This window comes from Typopeltis vanoorti, chromosome 9 (assembly GCF_054136105.1).
Source record: "Typopeltis vanoorti isolate ZY-2024b chromosome 9, IOZ_Tvanoo_1.0, whole genome shotgun sequence".
Lineage (NCBI taxonomy): Eukaryota > Metazoa > Arthropoda > Arachnida > Uropygi > Thelyphonidae > Typopeltis > Typopeltis vanoorti.
In genome coordinates, this window is record NC_143557.1 from 27,686,395 (window position 1) to 27,705,704 (window position 19,310).

Consider the following 19,310-nt stretch of genomic DNA (forward strand, 5'->3'; position numbering starts at 1 on the left):
TTTAAAATCACGTTTCTGAGGTTTTCTGTAGGTGCAGTTTCAGGAAGACCGTTTATGACAAGATCTTCTTTATGTTGTTGCTGATTTAAATGTTCGTATTGTAGTTTTAGAGAATGAAGTTCTTGACGGAATTCGGATGTCACTTTCATCAAATTGCATTGCCTGTCATTTAGTGCGTTAATACTCATTTTAATGTCTTTTACCGTTTGCAACACTTCTATAACTGCTAAATTATTATGTTTTACCAAATCTTCATATTCGCTAGATTTTTTTGTTATTTGTTCGTTCTGTTTCTTAAAGAGTTCTTGCACAAGGTCTACTAAGCTGGCTTTTATGGTCTCTAGACCGTTTCTTATTAGTATATTTAAAGAGTTAAAATTATTGGACTCACCTGCATTTTTTTGGCCTGTGCAGTTCGTCGTCTGATTTTGCTTCCGGAATAATTGGCTGCGTCGTAGGTGGCTGCTTTAGGAGCGTTTCTTTGTTCTTCCAACAGAGTACGCACTTCCATTCCTCGCGTGTGACATAGGATTTATATTTATGTTGCCCGGTTGTTTCTGAAAAGCCCGCACATTTTAAGTGTAGAATCCTACTGCATTTCGTACAAGTTATATTTTTTCCGTTGGACGATAAATCCTCCAGGCACTTGATACACTTCATGACTCACCTTTTTTCCCTTAGGCAGTATGGCGTGATTATAAAGATGGCGACGTTCTTTGTTCTTCGCTCGTTGTTGACCACGGTCCGTTCGTATGCCTACACAGCGATCTCTAGTTTTTTTATAATAATAATAATAATAATAATAATAATAATAATAATAATAATAATAATAATAATAATAATAATAATAAAATATATACAATACTTAGACACGCTGTCCATCTATAATCGAATACCAACAATAACATCATGTACTAGAGAAGAAATATTCGGAAATACTATCATTGCTTTCTGCCTAGATCATATAAATGTCCGAGCACCACCAAACAGCTACATTGCATCAGTCATAAAATGCAAAGTACCAGATCATTACTTCACGGCTCTAAACCTGCACATTAAGGCAATATCCATGCAACACCGACAGAAGAAAAGCAACACAAAACAATAATATTGATGAAGAAATAATCAACCATGAAATAAGAAAAACCAAGTGGGAATACATGGAATTCAGGAGATAACTTATACAACAACATTAGACTCACTGGAGGAAATATATACGAAAGCTGCAAAGAAAATCAGATTTCGTTACAAAACAACCCAAAATCCTTGGATAACCCAAAAGTTAATCCTAGAAATACCCAGAAAGGACACTGTATGGAAATAATTAAAGCGATATCCAAATAACATATCTTTAAAACCTGAATACAGGATAACAAGGAATCGCCTTACAACACAAATAAGAAACCATAAAATACAGCTTCATGAAAATACGCAAAACCTATCCAACAACTAGCAAATGACTTTAACCAATACTTTGCAGACTCCATCCAAGAACTGCACAGAAATATTCCTCCAATCACAAAACGTCATCCTTCAGTTGGATCACAATCAAAACAGGCATTATGTTTCCCAACGATAACAGAATTTCAAACCAAACAAAGGCTCACAATTGATGGTATAAGACCTAAAGATATAAAGCAACATGCTACTAGCTTAGGTCCTATCCCACTAAAATTAATAAACAAAATATTTAAAACAGGACAGATACCAAGAATGTTAAAGATCGCCATAATCACACCCATATACAAACATAGAAAAAGAAATTTAATCAGCAATTAGAGTCCAATAGCAACATTACCAATTATCAATCAAATTTTGGAGCGGATCGTACTGAAGAAACTCACAGCATATACAGAGACCTTTCATATTGTCATCAAAACGCAGTATGGTTTTCCGAAAAATATTGGAACAACACGTCTCTTGGAAGACTTTACGGACGTAATTAATACCGCCTTAGACAAAAACAAAATTGTCATGCCTTTATTCATCTAACTAAAGCATTTAATACACTCGCACATCAAACCTTGTTAGAAAAGATGAGGCAAGTTGCAATAGACGGGCCTCTGCACAGGTGGTTTACAAACTAGCTCCAAAATAGAAAGCATATCACACGTATCGGATCAAACCGAAATTGAGAACTAGCAGTAACCTGTGGAGTGCCACAGTGAGCTCTACTCTCCCCAACTCTATTCAACATTTACACGCACGATATTAATCAGCTACCTCTCAAAGGTAAGATATTCCAATACTCAGATGATACAGCGGTAATATCCATTCATAATAACACAAACATAGAGTAAACAAATATGCAAAATGACATAAATCTGATCACAGACTGGTTCACGAAAAACTCCATACACCTGAACTCAGATAAGACAAATTTAATGATATTCAGAAATCCACTGACTGGACCAGTTGACAACAAATATATAACCATCCAACATCCACTTTCCAACATAAACAAACAGAACAGAAATACTACTACAGTCACTAAGGTTGAAACAATATGATACCTTGGAATTTACTTCGATGCAGATATGAACTGTAATAGCCACATAAATCATCTACACAACAAACTCCGAACAATAACTGGCAACCTCTACACGTTAAAAGACATAGTTCCCACACGTATAAAAACACTCATATACAAAGCACTATGCCAAAATATACTAAGATACGTTATAACAACGTATGCTTTCGGTGCACCCTACAAACTAAATAGATTAATCTCGTTACAGTACAAAATCATAAAACTGATCTTTTTGGAACAAAGAGAAAATAACGACCTTATATACATTACAATGTCATAACACAAAATACTGACAGCAAAGCATTTATGTCACTATGCAGCTCTGCTAAAACATTATTTCAATGCCAACTACAGGACATTCAGAAACACATATCGCATAACAAGATCTCAGACAACTAATTATATCCCATATAAATAAAATAATCACTACGGAAAGGCAACACGAAACTTCCATATATCCCAGACATGATAAACAAATTATCTTTTGAATACAGAAACCTTACGAACTACAATAGCCTGAAAAAAGCTCTAAGGACATACTATGAACAAGAAACACGCACCCAAAATACCATAAAAACCTAATGAAACACAATATACTCGTTATTCGTTCAGGCTTCCAATTCAGCAACGCATCAATACATTCCAAGTTATTTGTGTGTGTGTGTGTGTGTGTGTGTGTGTGTGTGTGTGTGTGTGTGTGTGTGTGTGTGTGTGTGTGTGTGTGTGTGTGTGTGTGTGTGTGTGTGTGTGTGTGTGTGTGTGTGTGTGTGTGTGTGTGTGTGTGTGTGTGTGTGTGTGTGTGCGTGCGTGCGTGCGTGCGTGTGTGCTTGTACGTCTGTGTGTGTGCGCACGCGCGAATTTCTCAATCATAGATTTCGTAGCTTTCCAACACTGCAAAAAAAAAAAATAAATAAATAATAACTAACTGGTGTCATCCTCAGATAAGCTTATATATAAGCTTCGAGGAAGAAAGCAGAGAAATTATTTCTCATCCAGTATGTATCACATGTAACCAAATGCATGTAATGTATGTATCATATGTAAACAAATGTAAGTAATGTATGTAATAACTGTAACAAATGTATGCAATGTAATAAAAAATAATGTAAATCTTTAGTTTACACTGTATGTTTGTGAGAATTAGCAAATATAATATTTTGATTGCATATGTGTAAATACTGTTGTATAATCACACCTTTTCAAACTTGAAAAAAAAAAAGAAAAATAAAGTAAACTACAACATGTAATATTATACAACTTATGCAACTCCGAACAATATAATTGTAAATTATTACTGTGATTATTATTTAAAAAAAAAAGAAAAATCTATGTTATCATAATTATATTTAAATCTCATTATATATAGCACAAATTGCTGAACCTTGTAAAGTAATATACTGAATAGATGATCATTGTACATATGTAAATATTTGAAAGAACAATAAAAATTATTATTATTATTATTATTATTATTACGAGAGCCCTCCAGGGAGTCAGAGACTCGTCAAGTTAAGCCACATACTACACACACCAGCTATCATACTTATTCTTGAATTCATTCACACTGCTTGCACTCACAACATCCAAAGGCAATCCATTCCAACCACGCACCACCTTCTGAGAGTAAAATCTAGCCCTCACACCATTCTTGGCGGCCTTCATTCTTAGTTTCCAAGGATGCCCTCTCTTCATTTCCACACCCTCGATAAACTGAAAAAAATCCATGAAATTAAATCCTGTATGACCCTTTCAGAAGTTTGTAAGTCTCAATCATATCACTCATCTTTCTCCTGTTTGCTAGTGTCGGCAGTCTACAAATTCTCAATCTGTCTTCACAATCAGCATTCCACAATCCTTATATCATTTTAACTCTCTCCTTTGTGATTTCTCAAATATATCAGAATCACGACAGAAACTAGGAGACCAGACGTGCGTACAATAGTCCAAATGAGGTCTAATCAATGTTTGTAAAGAGGCAAAATATCATCCTTATCTTTACATGTGTTCGTTTCAGCATTGCAATTATCTTTTGAGTTGTATTTGCAATCATTGCAACATGGCCCCTGAACTTCAACTTCCTATCCATTAACACTCTACTGTAAGATCCATAGCCTCATCACTTTCTTCTAGCCTAATCCCACCAATATAATACAACATTGGATATCTGATCATGCCGAAGTGAATGACTTTACATTTAGTGACATTGAACTGACACCCATTTTCCCATGCCCACAATTCCAGCTTATTCAAATGATTCTGCAAAGATTGCATATCAGCAGAATTGCTAATTACCCAACCTATATATTCATCATTAGGCAATAGCTGTATGTCGCATGTCAAATCCTTCCCAATTATTAATGTTTGAAATAGCAGTGAACCAAGCACTGATCCTTGCGACACACCACTTGTTACCTTAAACCTTGTAGACTTTGATTCCCTGTATACCACTTTTTGATATCCGTCAGTAGCCATTCTCTTATCTATGCTAATATTGTATAACCCAGACCCATTTTTTCTAATTTATGCAACAGTCTACCATGATGTATTCTGTCAAAAGCCTTAGCAAAATCCAAAAGTATCATAGTGTATCCATTCCCCTTGTCTAGATCAATGGTAACATTGTTACAGAATGTAAGCAAGTTGCTAAAACATGACCTTCCCTTAGTAAATCCATGTTGTTCATTGCAAAGTAGAGAATCACTGTCAACCAATTTCTGAATGCAGGCCCTAACCAATTTTTCCAAAATCTTCACCACCACTCCTGAGACACCGATTGGTCGATTGTTGGATATATTGGTCTTTGCACCACCCTCATGCAATGGAATTATAACACAGTCGTTCCATTCCTGCGGAATATTACCTGTTCTGAGACTCATATTAAACAGTCTGTTCAAAGGAATGGCCAGTTAACTCTTTTAGCACACGTGCTTATATAATCAGTTCCTATTGCTGAATTTTTATTCGATTTGTGCAACAGCTCTAATACCTCGGCCTCACAGACCTACGTTTCTTCATCTAGTGAAGAGGTAACACTGAGCTCAGTGTTGTGTTGACCAAGTTGATAGGTTTTAAAAAAATGGACACTCATTAGTTGAACAACCGCTTCTGCATCAGTAACCCTCACCCATCTGGATTTTGAATAGCTATTCTTTCATATTCATTCTTTCTTTTACTTGCAGCATATCTATAGAATTCTTGTGTGTTGTCTTTATCACACAGAGAGTTTCATAACGGACGTCATCCTTATACAAACGGTATTCCTTCCACAGTAAATCTCTTGCTTAATAAGATTACACATCCATTTGACTCTTACTCTATTTATTCTTCGAACTATCTGGACACATTCTGATATCGCATCACTTAAGTATTGTTTAAATGCTTCCCATGCACTGTCGATATTCTTTCCACTTTCCATCCACCCATTCCACTGAACTCAGAATGCTCCTCAGTTGGTCATAATTTCTTGTTTTGTAGTTCAGCATGTAACGTTTTCTGAATGGAACATTCATAAACTTAGTCACTTCCCAAGTGAGTACCGCATGATCATTGTCACCAAGTGAAGGCAGAATAGTTGCGTCTTTAACTGAAACTCCCTCTGACACTATAATCAAATCTAACACTCTTTGACCTCGAGTTCCTTATGTCACATTCTTCTTCATGAAGTTGTCCCACAACAGCTCAATAAATGCATTTTCATTCTTTTCATTAGATTCTACTGCTACCAATCGATATTTGGATAATTAAAGTCCCCCATTATGATCACTCTTTTCGCGCTCATCTTTTCTATTTGGTGATGCATTTCTTCATCACTAGCAACCGATCCACCAGGTCTGTAACAACACCCCACTGTGTAATTTGTCTTATTAGATTCCACATCACGGCAGATGGCTTCAAACTCACTGCCACGTGAAATATTGTTAGTAGTATTACTACATTCATAGGTCTCAACTCTAACTGGAGTTAAGTCATCCGATATCATTAGCAGCACGCCCCTCCTCTCCTATCATTCCTAAAAATACTGTAGCCACGACACTCGATACCAGTTAGTAGGTCTGATTCTGACAGCCAGGTCTCACTAATACCTGCAATCTGAGATCGTAAGATATTAACTAAGTCAGCAAACTCTATCCCTTTGTTTCTGATACTCCTTACATTCGTGTACAGATATAATAATCTACCTGTTTGTTCTTTTTTATTGTCTTCTTTTAAATTTTCTTTGATTCTTAAAAATGCAGCGATTATACAGTGCTTTCAAATCTGCAATTTTTCAAAAATAAAATCTTTCGGAAAGATATACTTTCTAGCATTTCAGATTTTTCTGGTGATGATGTTAGCCATATAGACAAGGAAACATGTGGAGAAAATACATTTACAAGTTAAAATCCTGGTTATTTGTTTAAATCCCTAACATTTTTAGTTCACATCACGCCTCCGGCAAGCACAGTTTGTTGGAGGAGTGACGCAAAACAACAAGCTATATCGCAATTTGTTGTTTTGCGTCAGGTACATCAACTCTGCCATCCAATCCGAACAATCCTGTAGAATATAAATAATAATTATTAGGGTATCTCCTGTTTTAGAATGAAACAAACACATTTCTCTGAACACACGACTTGTACTACTACTACTATTATAAGGCAAACATACAGGCAAAAAGTCACTCCTTTTCTCCGCCGCTGCTTTCTAATAGTATGAAAACAAATAAACAAATGTTTTCCTTTCGTGGATGAAATAAAAGCATATTAATAAATCAAAATGCGAGTTACCAAAATATGTCGTGTAATTCATAATTTGTTAATCCATTATATTTTGAAGTAGTATTATTCAATAAATATCTTTCTTTCGTATTTTATATGGAATAAACAATTTCCTTGCACAGAGGATAATATGCAAGGATACTATTGGTTCCATATAAAGGAAGGTTCTTTAGCTGGATAACATGCTACTATAGTATATACCAAGATACAATAATATAAACAATATTTTTTTTTTCCAAATTCAAGCATATTTAAGTTCGTTCCTTCATCGGCATGACCAGTCTGAGGGAAAAATGATCCAGTAAGTAGGGATAATAGGAAAACAAGATAGAAAAGATATAATAATAATAATAATAATAATAATAATAATAATAATAATAATAATAATAATAATTCGCGTATAATATTCTTTCTAAGTCTCTTGGGATGTTCCCCCATGATTCACGCAAACATTTCTTCCAGAATTTCAGCAATGAGTCACTGCGATATTATTAATCGTTTTCACTGGCGTTTCTGCGAAACGTCTACTGGTTTCTATTTTTCTTGGATACAATTGCTATATCATAAAGGTACATTGAATAATATTAATTTATAGGATTATACTGTTTCATTATTATTATTTCATTAATTAGTTTATCCATAATCGCAGGCTTGATTACATTTCAGAAGTTGCCTTGTTGTACTTAAAGGTTTGTAAGTTATCATTTCCATCACGTATACACGATTTTTATATTATACAATTTAAGTTGTACAATTCAGTGTACAATATTATACAATACAGTTCAAGTATTACTATCATTTTCTGTTGGTAATTACACTTATTGCTGGTTATGATTTTGTTAGTTAATAGATGTTTCCTTATATATACAAATAGAGTAAAATGCAGCGTGTTTCAAAACCAATGTTACGATTTGAAAATTGCATATCTCTACAACCGCGAATCACAAATGAATTTCAAATGAGCATTAGTAATTGTGGTCAGTGAAACATTAGGCCTTACTTCATACTTAGTAATTGATTTTGTAACTGTACCACATTTTTATTATTAAATATAATTATTTGAAATCGGGTCATTCGTTTTGAAACACCCTGTACAGTTCGGATAGTTTTCGTAGTTTATAATAAGTTACTGGTTTTACTGATAAAGTAAGTTAGTTTTTGTATTTATGTGTAACCAAGGGCTGTAGCCATACTGGTTACTAGAGAATTAAATTAGTTCGAAACGGTCACTGCGAGTCCAGTGACAGTATCCATGAAGGCTCACCTTACACGGTTTGATTTGATGTACATGTTAATATATTAGTCTTCTAAGTCAGTGTTTCTCAAAGTGTGATACGCGTGTCCCTTTTTTCGCTATGCATCATTAACGCATGGAATCATTATATTATATGCATTTAGAGACAACTGGGATAAAAACAGCACTAACTAATGAATCACATCTCCCCTCTAACAGAAACTGCTGTATAGACTCAAGCAAAACCATATGTTGCCGGTGCAACATGTGGTTTTGCTGGACACCACCCCTTCGTGAAGGATTTAAAACTAAGAAATATATAGTGAATCTGTTTCAGTTATTATGGAATTTGGTTGAAGAGAATTAGCATTTCAACTCAACTGTTGAAATGCCAATTTGTCTTTGGTTCGCGCGATCTTTTGTTAATACCGCACCAATCATATGCATTTCTTCATAACTGCTTTAGGTATCTGAAATCATGTAAATTACTGGTAATTTTTGTTTGAAATAATGGGAAAGAAGATGAAGCTATTTGGGTAGATGACTTTGACATGCACACAAGGAAACTATTCTCGATACCTAGAGTAGCGATAGTGAGTAGGAGCTTCTTGGTAAGTCACATCATTTGCAGCTTTTTTTTCCCTGAAAACTTTATTTTCCGAAAATCCCCGCATATATCTAGCACCAGGATTTTTTGCCTTTAATTTTGGGAAAAAAAGTGCGAGTTATATTCGAATAAATACGATAATTTTTTTAGCTTTCAAATTCTTAAGAATAGATGATTGTTTAAAGAATGGATTTATAAAACCCACAAAAGAGAGCAATACTGTATAGCAAATTCAAGTAGCTGTAAGCAACAAGAAAACGTTGGTATTGCATCTGGATCAAATGAAATTGATAATGGTGTGTCGTCTGATCTCTAGAGAACCAACTAGTTAAAAGATGAAAAATCTTCGTATGATATGAATTACTTGAAATGTAGATTTTCATGAACGGGAAATGAAGAAAAACCTATTCCAAATTTTGTTCTATTAAAAATAAATCATATTTTTTGTTTACATGAACATATCAATTCAAATAAAATAGATATTTACAATGAAATATACTTTATTTATTTATTATTTGATAAGTGGTACTTGGTAATAATGAAAATTTAAGAAGGGGTAAGCGGATATCTGAAGTTTGAGAAACATTGTCCTAAGTGAATGAACTAGTTAGTATATTGGTACCTTAATTGGATATGATATGCGAGTTATAATGATCCCTTATACTATACGCTTAAAGTAATTGTAAACATTGTTTAGTCCCATGAGGTACTCTCTCAATCTTTTTCTAAATGCTGAGGTTATAGATTTGATTTCATTTGGGAGTTTGTTGCTGCTTGTCGCTAGGTGTTCGAAGGATTTATGAAAAAATTCTTTGTTTGCCTTGGGCATGTTCCGGCCGCATCGAAATCCATAGTCTACATTATATACCAAGAAACGTTCAGCGTTCTTTTTTACGTATAATAGACAATCATAGAGATATAGTTTCTGTAGTGGTAGAATATTATGCACATTGCAAACAGATCGTTGGTTTAATGTGCGAAGTCGGTGGTGGTTATGGCTCTAATTATTCTCTTTTGTATTGTTATTATAATGAAAGCAGATTGTTCTAATAATCTCCACCCCAACAGGTAATGCCATATCTCAGTGAGGCTCAGGAATAGTACAAGCATCTTAAGAATGCTGCATTTCCAAATTTTTTAACATAATATATTCTATTAATTATGAACCTAAACTTATTTGTTAAGAAAGTGGTGTGGGGATTCCATTTCATATTGCTATCGATATGGAGGTCAAATACGTGACTGATTTTTTATTATTTTTTTGATTAAGCTACACTTACAATTTACGATGTCGCTACATTTTCTTTCATGCCATTTTATGGTTATATCATGGTCTAGCTTATCTTTAACGTGAAGTACATATTTCTAGTTTTATCGGTATTAATGTTAAGTCCAGTATTGCTAAACCATTTACTTTATTTTAACATATCACTATTAATCCGATTTTTTAGATCTTCAAAGGTTGTTTCGGTGTATATTAATGCCGCGTCGTCGGCGAAGGATATCATTTTGCCAAAAAGTTTGTATTTACATAAATCATTAATACATATTATAAATGGGATGGGTCCTAGTACAGACCCTTCCGGGACTCCTTATTTTATTATTTTTGTTGCCCTACTGAATGTGCCGTAGCTGGTATATTGTTTTATATTATTCAGATAGGATCTGAACCAGTCATTAGTAATATCTGGTGCTGTATTTGGGCATTTTCGGTAGCAATAGGTCATGATGAACACAGTTGAACGCCTTAGATATTTCAAGAAAAACGGCTGCTGTGTGCATTCCTTTATTGATTCCACTACAGACCCTCTTATGAAACTCCAATAGCGCCTTTTCGGTATTGTAAACAGATCTAAACCCACATTGATTAATTGAGTAAAAGGATAGGGTATTTAAATAGCGATTTAAGCGTTTTTTATTTGAATTTCAATAACCTTTGAGATTGTGGATAGTACAGATATTGGTCTATAATTTTTTATTTCATTTCTGTTACCTCCTTTATATAGAGCATAGGTGCACAAACTTTTTCGGGCCACCACCCACTTTGCAAGACATAAATTTTGTAACGTTCCCCATTATATAAATAATATAAAAGTGGGTTTATTTTTGTACAAATCTATTAGAAAAGTGATTTTATACATTTTATATAAATTTTGAAATGAAATATAACGAATATATTTGCTACTGTAAACATAACCTATTTATATACACATGCTATTTTCTCAGTGACATAGAAAATTGACATCTATTTCTATCTGACATGGTAAATTTTCAAATGATTAAATAATTGAAATAGAAAACTGATAAAAAAATCGATCGTTTAAGACGGGCATAAGATGAATTAAAATGCAATATTTAAATTTTAAATGATTATCTAATCGCAAAATCACGAAAATAATTAATTTTTAAATATATATTATTAATTTCTTCTATAAAGTGCCACCGATCCCTAGACCGCCTGAACTCTCCCAAATGCTTGTAATCCCTGTCCCCCCCCCTCCCCCTAGAGGGCTTCAGCGCCAACTTGGGGGCGGTACCGCCCACTTTGGGAACCTATGATATAGAGGTACAACTGAAGCAGTCTTTAAGTGTTCTATAAACTTTCCGTGTTCAAAGGATTTATTAATGATATTTGTAAAGAACTCTAATTTGTATTTCATGATAATGTTTAGTTTTTTGACATTTATATTGTCACTTCCCATTTTTTCCCTTTTTTAATCCGATTGCTTCACTCTTTACCTCATCTTCGTTTACTCCGTGTAGAGAAATCCATGGAAGGTGACTCACGTACTTTGTCCTTTCTGCAGGGTCGAAATCACAACTACCATAGTTTGTAAAGTGATTGTTCATTTTGTTAAGTACATCGGTGATGTCATTTCCCTCTGGGAATTCTCGTGTGTTTGTGCTTTGTGTTACCTATTATCATATTAACCAGCCTCCATTCTTTACTTTTATCATTATTACAAGAAAGAAATTTCGATAGAAGAAAATGTTCTTTTGCCTGCTTTATTTTTTCCTTTACATATTTAGCGAAATTTTTGTAATCATGTTCAAACATTAAATTGTAGAGTTTTTTCCTATGCTTATGATAGAGCTTCCCTTTTGTCCTTATCATATTTTTGATTCATCTGTTATCCAGTGTGTGTGAATATTCTTTTTTTGTAGTAACTCTTTTGTGATATTGCTATTTGCTGTCTGCATATTTAATCATTTTGATAAATTCCTCATATAGCTGATTTATGTCTAATATGTCGGTTTGAGGCAGTTGATGATGTTTTATGTAGTTCTCAAATTTATTATAATTGGTTCCTATTTCGAATTTTTTATGACTATCTGCACAGCTCATGTTAACGCTATTATGTAAGAATAGTTTCAACAGCATCGAATGGTGATCTGTAATTTTGCTAAAGTAGATTGCAGAGCCTCATACGCCATTCTGTTTCTCATGAATGATCAATGCAACTTGCTGAGTTGTTCGCTTCTTTCGTATTGCCATCGATGTAAGCAAGAAACCCATGAGTGGATAATATATTTTTATATTCTTCAGTTTTACTATTACTCTTATAAAGCTCCAAATTTATATTCCCCACTAGTATGACATTGTCGTGTTTTAAGGCCTTTAGGAGATTATTTAGCTCTGATAGAAAGATATCGACTGGGCCATCGTGTGTACGGTATATAGTAAATATAAGTACCGGTATATTCATTGCTGTATCGTAAATCATCACAGTTTCAGCGCTTTGCATTTTTGATTCCAGTCTATGAAATTTAAAAATATTTTTTCTAGCGTATAGAATTAATCCACCTAAACGATTATAGTCGCGACAATCATAATAGGTGTCGTAATCTGCCAGAGAATAAAGATCAACCTCAAATTGTTTGATCCATATTTCACTTAAGTACTTCTATATATGACTGGATTTCTGTGAAAAGTAACATTAAATTATCAAAAGTTGACTTTATCTACCTAATATTGACATGATATATGTTAAAATTCTTGGAGGAGTTTGTGGTAGTGTTTATAAAGGTTTTTACGGAGGTTAGATTATATAGTTTTTCTACAGTTTACAGTTGCATCATAATCTAAGCTATTCATTTGGAATCTTAAATCCATTTTGGTCTTTATTATTCCAGTTATTCGTAGGTAATATTTAGATTTGCTGCCTACTTTGACTGAGTTCTTCCAGGTCGTCAGGTGTTTTTATCCGTATCACTTTTGTGTTGTCGTTCTTTCTCATGAATAGTTTATCATCTCTTACCCATACATATTTGACTGCACCACTTGCTCTCTTTTGTTTTGCTTCATAAAGGAGTTGCTTATTGAGTTTGGTCAGGTGTTCGTTTATGTAGACGGGCACCGGTTTTAACTGTTCATCAAATTGTTGAGCTGTAATCTTGAGTTTTCTTGCCTCCGTCATCCATCTATTTTTAATATTCTTGCTTTCTAGTTGAAGAATAACTGGCTTGATATCGAAGCTAGAAATAGCTGATCCTCTATTATATCGCAATCAGATGGATTGCACAACGATTCCAAGAGCAAAAAGCATTACAGCCAGAAGAATGGTATGGACACCGACTGATCTGAAAATGTATTACTGTTTCATTCAAATATGAAGTGGCAATAACTTAAAATAACTTTTATAAAGTTCACCGTACACTGTACGTATTCCATGTACTTCGGGTACTCCCTTTTGCAAATAGCGCGTAAAATTTTACTGATGCCCAAATATGTTAAGATTCGCTGATTCACCAGTTCGGTGAAGCAGAAAATCGCACTCCCATTCCTAAAACCGATGGATAAGATGAGCTCGAAGGAATGCATGTGATCAGCAACAAAGTTCAAGCAGCTTTTAGCATTCCACTTTTCTACCGGTATCAAAATAAATGTATGTTTCAAGACAAAAATGCTCTCCACTCTATCATACTACTACAACTACAAGATTTCTGAGGTATTGTCACTCATTAAAAATTTCATCTGAGAGTATGTGACAATGCTTTCACCTGTATGTCCCAGCTTGGAATAAATGGTACAGAGATTCTTCGGAGCAGGCTATTTTTTCCATTCCTTAAATGTCGAGAGATTGTTTTTACTATATTCTCCATGTTTGAAATGTCCTAAGTATTGTGCGTTTTGATGTATTCCCTTGGACAATTATTGTGCTGAGCTACGAATTATATTCTTTTAAATAGACTTCACGATCCTTGCATGTTTCATTCTGCTTCTCAGAGCAACTATATATTTTCTGGCCACAGGATTGCGGTTGATCGAATGTTTTTGGTTCGTGGACGATTAGCAGTATACACAAAAAATACCGTTCTTGGATATCATCGCTAAAATGGCAGATTTTGTGATTTTTGCAGCGACTCATCTTGTGTTGACTATGATGCAGCACTAGTCGTTCTTCAATCATTACCACATCAAAAAGGCTCTTCATAGAAACTAACATTTCCTTAATATCTCTGACTACTTACTTTATAGTCTTGAATGGACATCGGTCTCGACAAAGCTCTGAATTCTATAGACGTTGAGGACGTTCTAGATTAACAGTCCGCAATGTGTATTAAGCAAAGTACTAACTGACTTTCTCTGTACTGATACATCACCAGATTACAAAATACACGGGATCTTCCACTTCTTCAGTGAATCTTGGTATCAACAGCTGGGGAATAGAGAAGTAGATATACTACAGCAAAATGATCTTTTTAATATAAATATTACATCCATTTTTAGCTATACGGAACAGTTATAACAAACTAATGAGCAGAATTAAAACATTTTATATTTATTTTCCTTATATCTTCAATCATATGGGTATATATACTATATGTCAGAAATATTTCATAGAACTTACCTAAAAAAATGATCACCTCTATTCCAACGAATTTCGCCGGTTTTATTGCAATCAAGATTTGTTTCGAGGATCTCATTTTTATTCTTGGGATCATTGTAAAAAAGTTCTACTCCATGCGCAAACACTGTCACTGTTTTTTCAATTTCTTCATTAATAATATGAGCACTTCCATTGAAATAAACACCTACAATAATAAAACCATATCATCAAATGGAACATAAAGACAATGCGCTGTAACAATGGTAAATTAAACTGACACACTGATGGAAGAACTTCTGCAAAGATCTCACCCTTATTGTGTGAAGGGAAGACCTTAATATAAAGTAATTTTAATCTGAAAAATTAAAACCAGAACGTTTGCCATAATGGTGTTTGTTGTTAGGGGTAATCAAGTTTAAAATCAAGTGATGCAGAATCTCGAATCAAGTAAACTTTATAAAAGTTATTTTAAGTTATTGTCACTTCATATTTGAATGAAACAGTAATACATTTTCAGATCAGTTGGTGTCCATACCATTCTTCTTGATGTAATGCTTTTTGCTCTTGGAATCGTTGTGCAATCCATCTGATTGCGATATAATACAGGATCGGCTATTTCTAGCTTTGAGATCAGTATAGTCTTACGTTTGCATATGATGATATTCTACTGTTTTATTATTATTATTTTTTTTCAATTATTAAAGAGAATTATTTCATAATTAGTCATCTTTAATAAAAGATGAAGCAATTAAAAGACTGCATCAAAACTAGAAACGAAACCGCGAAGCAAATGGATTATGGATTCTGATAATGGATTATTGATCTGCTTAGATCTCTACTCCATTGCATGAAAACAATTAAATATAAATAAATACTAAATCCGCTAATCTCTTATTCCCCTATCAGTAATAAGAGAGACCGTTTTATTCCTATCGACCTTTTGGAGACGAGTGGGGGGGGGGGAGGAGTTCAATCAGAGATAGCTGGTCCAAGACTATCAGTAAACATTAACGGCATCCAGTTAAGAGACTCTGACAAGTATTGCTATCTTGTGATTCCTGATCCTTAAACTATATTTATTGTCTGAAATAATGTGGGTTCCACGGTTCATTTTCTCGAGTTTACGGGACGAAAAATAAACCCTAGTTTCTAAGAGAAAAACCTGCTTGCGTATGTCAGAGATCGATTAACTCAGGGACAGGTCGAAGAAAGGTTTTCAAAAAGTTCGCCGAGTCGACAATTAGGAGTGTACACCTAGTTTGATCTTTCTTCGGGTGGCCTAGCGCTATGTGTGCAAACGTTAGTTCCACAGCTACAACACAGACTCTATGAAAACAAATGACATTTATTCTTAGCATCCATTTCACCAAATAACCACAGCTGGAATTTTCTAGTTACACGTCACGTGCGCGAGCGCGTGTATGTGTGTGTGTGATATATGTCTAAAATTCTTTATTAGTATCCGATTCTCTGTGCTTTTTACAGGAAAACGTGGTACGCAACACTCGGTCGTTTGGAATCTTATACATATATTCTCTTAATGTATACTGGATCACTTGTGAGGGTCTGTCAGAAATAGGTTGCAAAAATACAATACAGTAAACAGAACTCTCCTGTAAAGTTTCTTGCACGGTATATTTTAGAATAATGTTCGCACTTTTGGCCTGATGCAATCAGATGCCCCTAAGATTAATTTATACAATCCAGAATAGGACCATCCTATTAAATGATGTTTCTTCTCTAACAGATTTATTCTCGATTACTCTTATAGACCTCAAAGTCTATATGAGTCAATACTCTCTCTCTGGTAAGCTGAACACTGCCTATGAATATTTATTCTAAACTGGCTCTTTCTTCTACCTTCTTCTAGACCTTTAAGAGCACGAAAATCAGCGGCACAAAATTCACTTACTGTTCATTTCCTTCCTCTTCTATTCAATTCATATGCTTTTTTGGATCAGCCTCCCTCATTCTCACTTCCTCAAGGAATACAACTTTTACAACTTCTGTTGTTCAAGAAATATATTAACAAATTTCTTTACCCTTAACCTCTTTTCGCGTAAGGCACCGATATGCTTGAGACATTTAGTGGGGAGCATAGGATTAGCAGAATTTCGTGTGTGGGATTAATATAAAAATATCTACGGAATTAAAATTATACGTTAAAATATGCTAAAACAAGGTCAGTAAACAGTTATCTTGGAAACCATTAGAAGAACCCATTTGGATTTTGCTTGGGATCTCACCCTATGCATCGTGTGCTGAAGCAGGGATATCTCCTTGTGCAGCGCGATGTTTTCTTTTTTGCGCCTATAATCTTTGTAGCTGTGCATTTCTAGCTTTAAGTTTAACCTGTCCGCTTTCCCTGCGTGTGTGTGTGCGCGCGTGTGTAGGTGTGTGTGTGTGTGTGTGCGCGCGCGTGCTCGCGCGTGATCATATATTGCGGGTTTGCTAATGCTAATATTGATCTGAGACTAGCTATGTTAGCGGGTGGATTTCGGGGTACACATGCATATGGCTGTCTTTGTTTGGGCTTTGCTCTCTCTCTCTCTCTCTCTCTCTCTCTCTTTCTCTCGCTTGCGTGTGTGGAAAGCCTTCTCTCCATGCATTTTGTCCATTTACATGTTTGTCGTTTTGTCAATGCGGCATCTCTATCTTTCATATATATAAGATAAGAGATAATGATCTTTGCGGTCAGGTTGTGCTTTGGTCTTTGCATACCCTTACTGTTCTCTCTCCGTAGAAAGACGTGTGGTCTAAAGAATAATTCAGGTATTGAGGTCATTGATCCTTCCAGTAGGGCTTTCCGATGATCGTTTTTGGCTCACTCTGTTGCTTTCACATTCTAGCACTGTTGCTTGGTTATGAATCGAGGAATTTGGGGTTGTTGTGACAAACCTGTCTTCCCTAAACAATAACCTGTAATTGCATAAAAAATGAACAGAAGATATGCTTCGCTATTATAACTTTGTAGAAGAAAAAGAATCACCTCACAATAAGGAACAGCTACAAATGGAAAGCATTACACTAACTGTAAGTTTAACGAAGAATGGGCGAAACATCAACTGATTTCAGAAACAATAGAAATCAAGACATTCTGCCAAAAATTAGTTGGCTGTAGAGAACCATTGTTTGTTGTTGAATATTATGCCTAAAGGAAAATAGCATATTTTTCCCATTCTACAATCGAAGAATTAAGAAAATAATACGACAATGCAATGTTAAAATTTTGCCGTTCTATAAACGACATTAGTCATGCACGTGGAAATCATTTAGACTTATCACTAACGTTAACAGCGTTTCAGTAATTGATAGTCGGATGTCATTTTGAGAAAATATCTTAAGGTCTGTTTACGCAGCAATTAAGTACTCTCAAAAAAGCCTAAACATTGCTAACATACTGATAACCAGTAACGCTGCTTGAAAATTCATGTTAACCTGTCTTCCCCAAACAAATTACGGAGAACTGCATGTCATGAAATTTCACTGAAGAGCTATATACACATTCGTGATCGGAATAGGTTAAGCACGCAGACCAGACCCTGGGTCGTGTAATAATAAAAATCCATTCTGTTTAGTGAGAGGTCACTACCAATTCTTCAAATCCAAAGACATTGAAACTATTGTGTTAGTTTTGACGGCTTTGCGCAAAAATTATCCCTGGAGAAGTTTTTATTTAAATGTGGTGTTCCAACCATGAAGTTTGGAAGTGGTAGTCTTGCTTTTCATTGCATAGATTAGATCCACTAGTCGTAATGCATGGGATTAGAGCTACCAGGTTATTATAAAAGGAGTGAGTGCCCTACAGTGCGGTAATATTATGGCATAATTTTATGATATCGTGCTAACATGGAATTGAAGAGAATAATATTAGAACATTGCAAAGGCCTCAACAAAACTTCGAAGGGATATTCAAAGAATATCATGAATATCTACAGAATGAATTGGAAACCTGCACATACTGCTGAATTAAAAACTTTTATTTAATTATTTATAATTAAACAAAAGTTTTTTATTTAATTATAAATAATTAAATAAAATTATTTAATTAAAGCCTGTTGGCTCTTTATATTTAAGAAAATTATTTAATTTTATTTAATTATTTAAATAAAATTAAATGGGGTTAGCATAGATTCCACCAGGTGTTGTATATCTATGTCTACAATATACCAGGCGTTCACCGAATAGTTCTTTAACTGGCTCACATTTGACGGAAGAGGACTTTGCTCCCGGATCTGTTTTTCTAAAATGTCCTATACAACTAATTGGGATTCGTATTTGGCTCTATGGTGGCCAGTTAAGGTGTTGGCTGTCATGCTCCCTGAACCACTGCTGAGCAATTCTTGAGCGA

At 34.6% G+C, this 19,310-nt stretch overlaps 1 protein-coding gene across 1 annotated transcript in view; it reads right to left on the bottom strand.

Moving 5' to 3' along the window:
- Positions 1–19,310, bottom strand: part of LOC150102939 (glutamate receptor ionotropic, NMDA 2B-like) — a 173,188-nt gene that overhangs the window by 117,667 nt on the left and 36,211 nt on the right. The window contains exon 4 of the mRNA XM_090397451.1: positions 14,981–15,164. Coding sequence (XP_090253577.1) covers positions 14,981–15,164 — 184 coding nt within the window. The remainder of the gene's footprint in view (positions 1–14,980; positions 15,165–19,310) is intronic.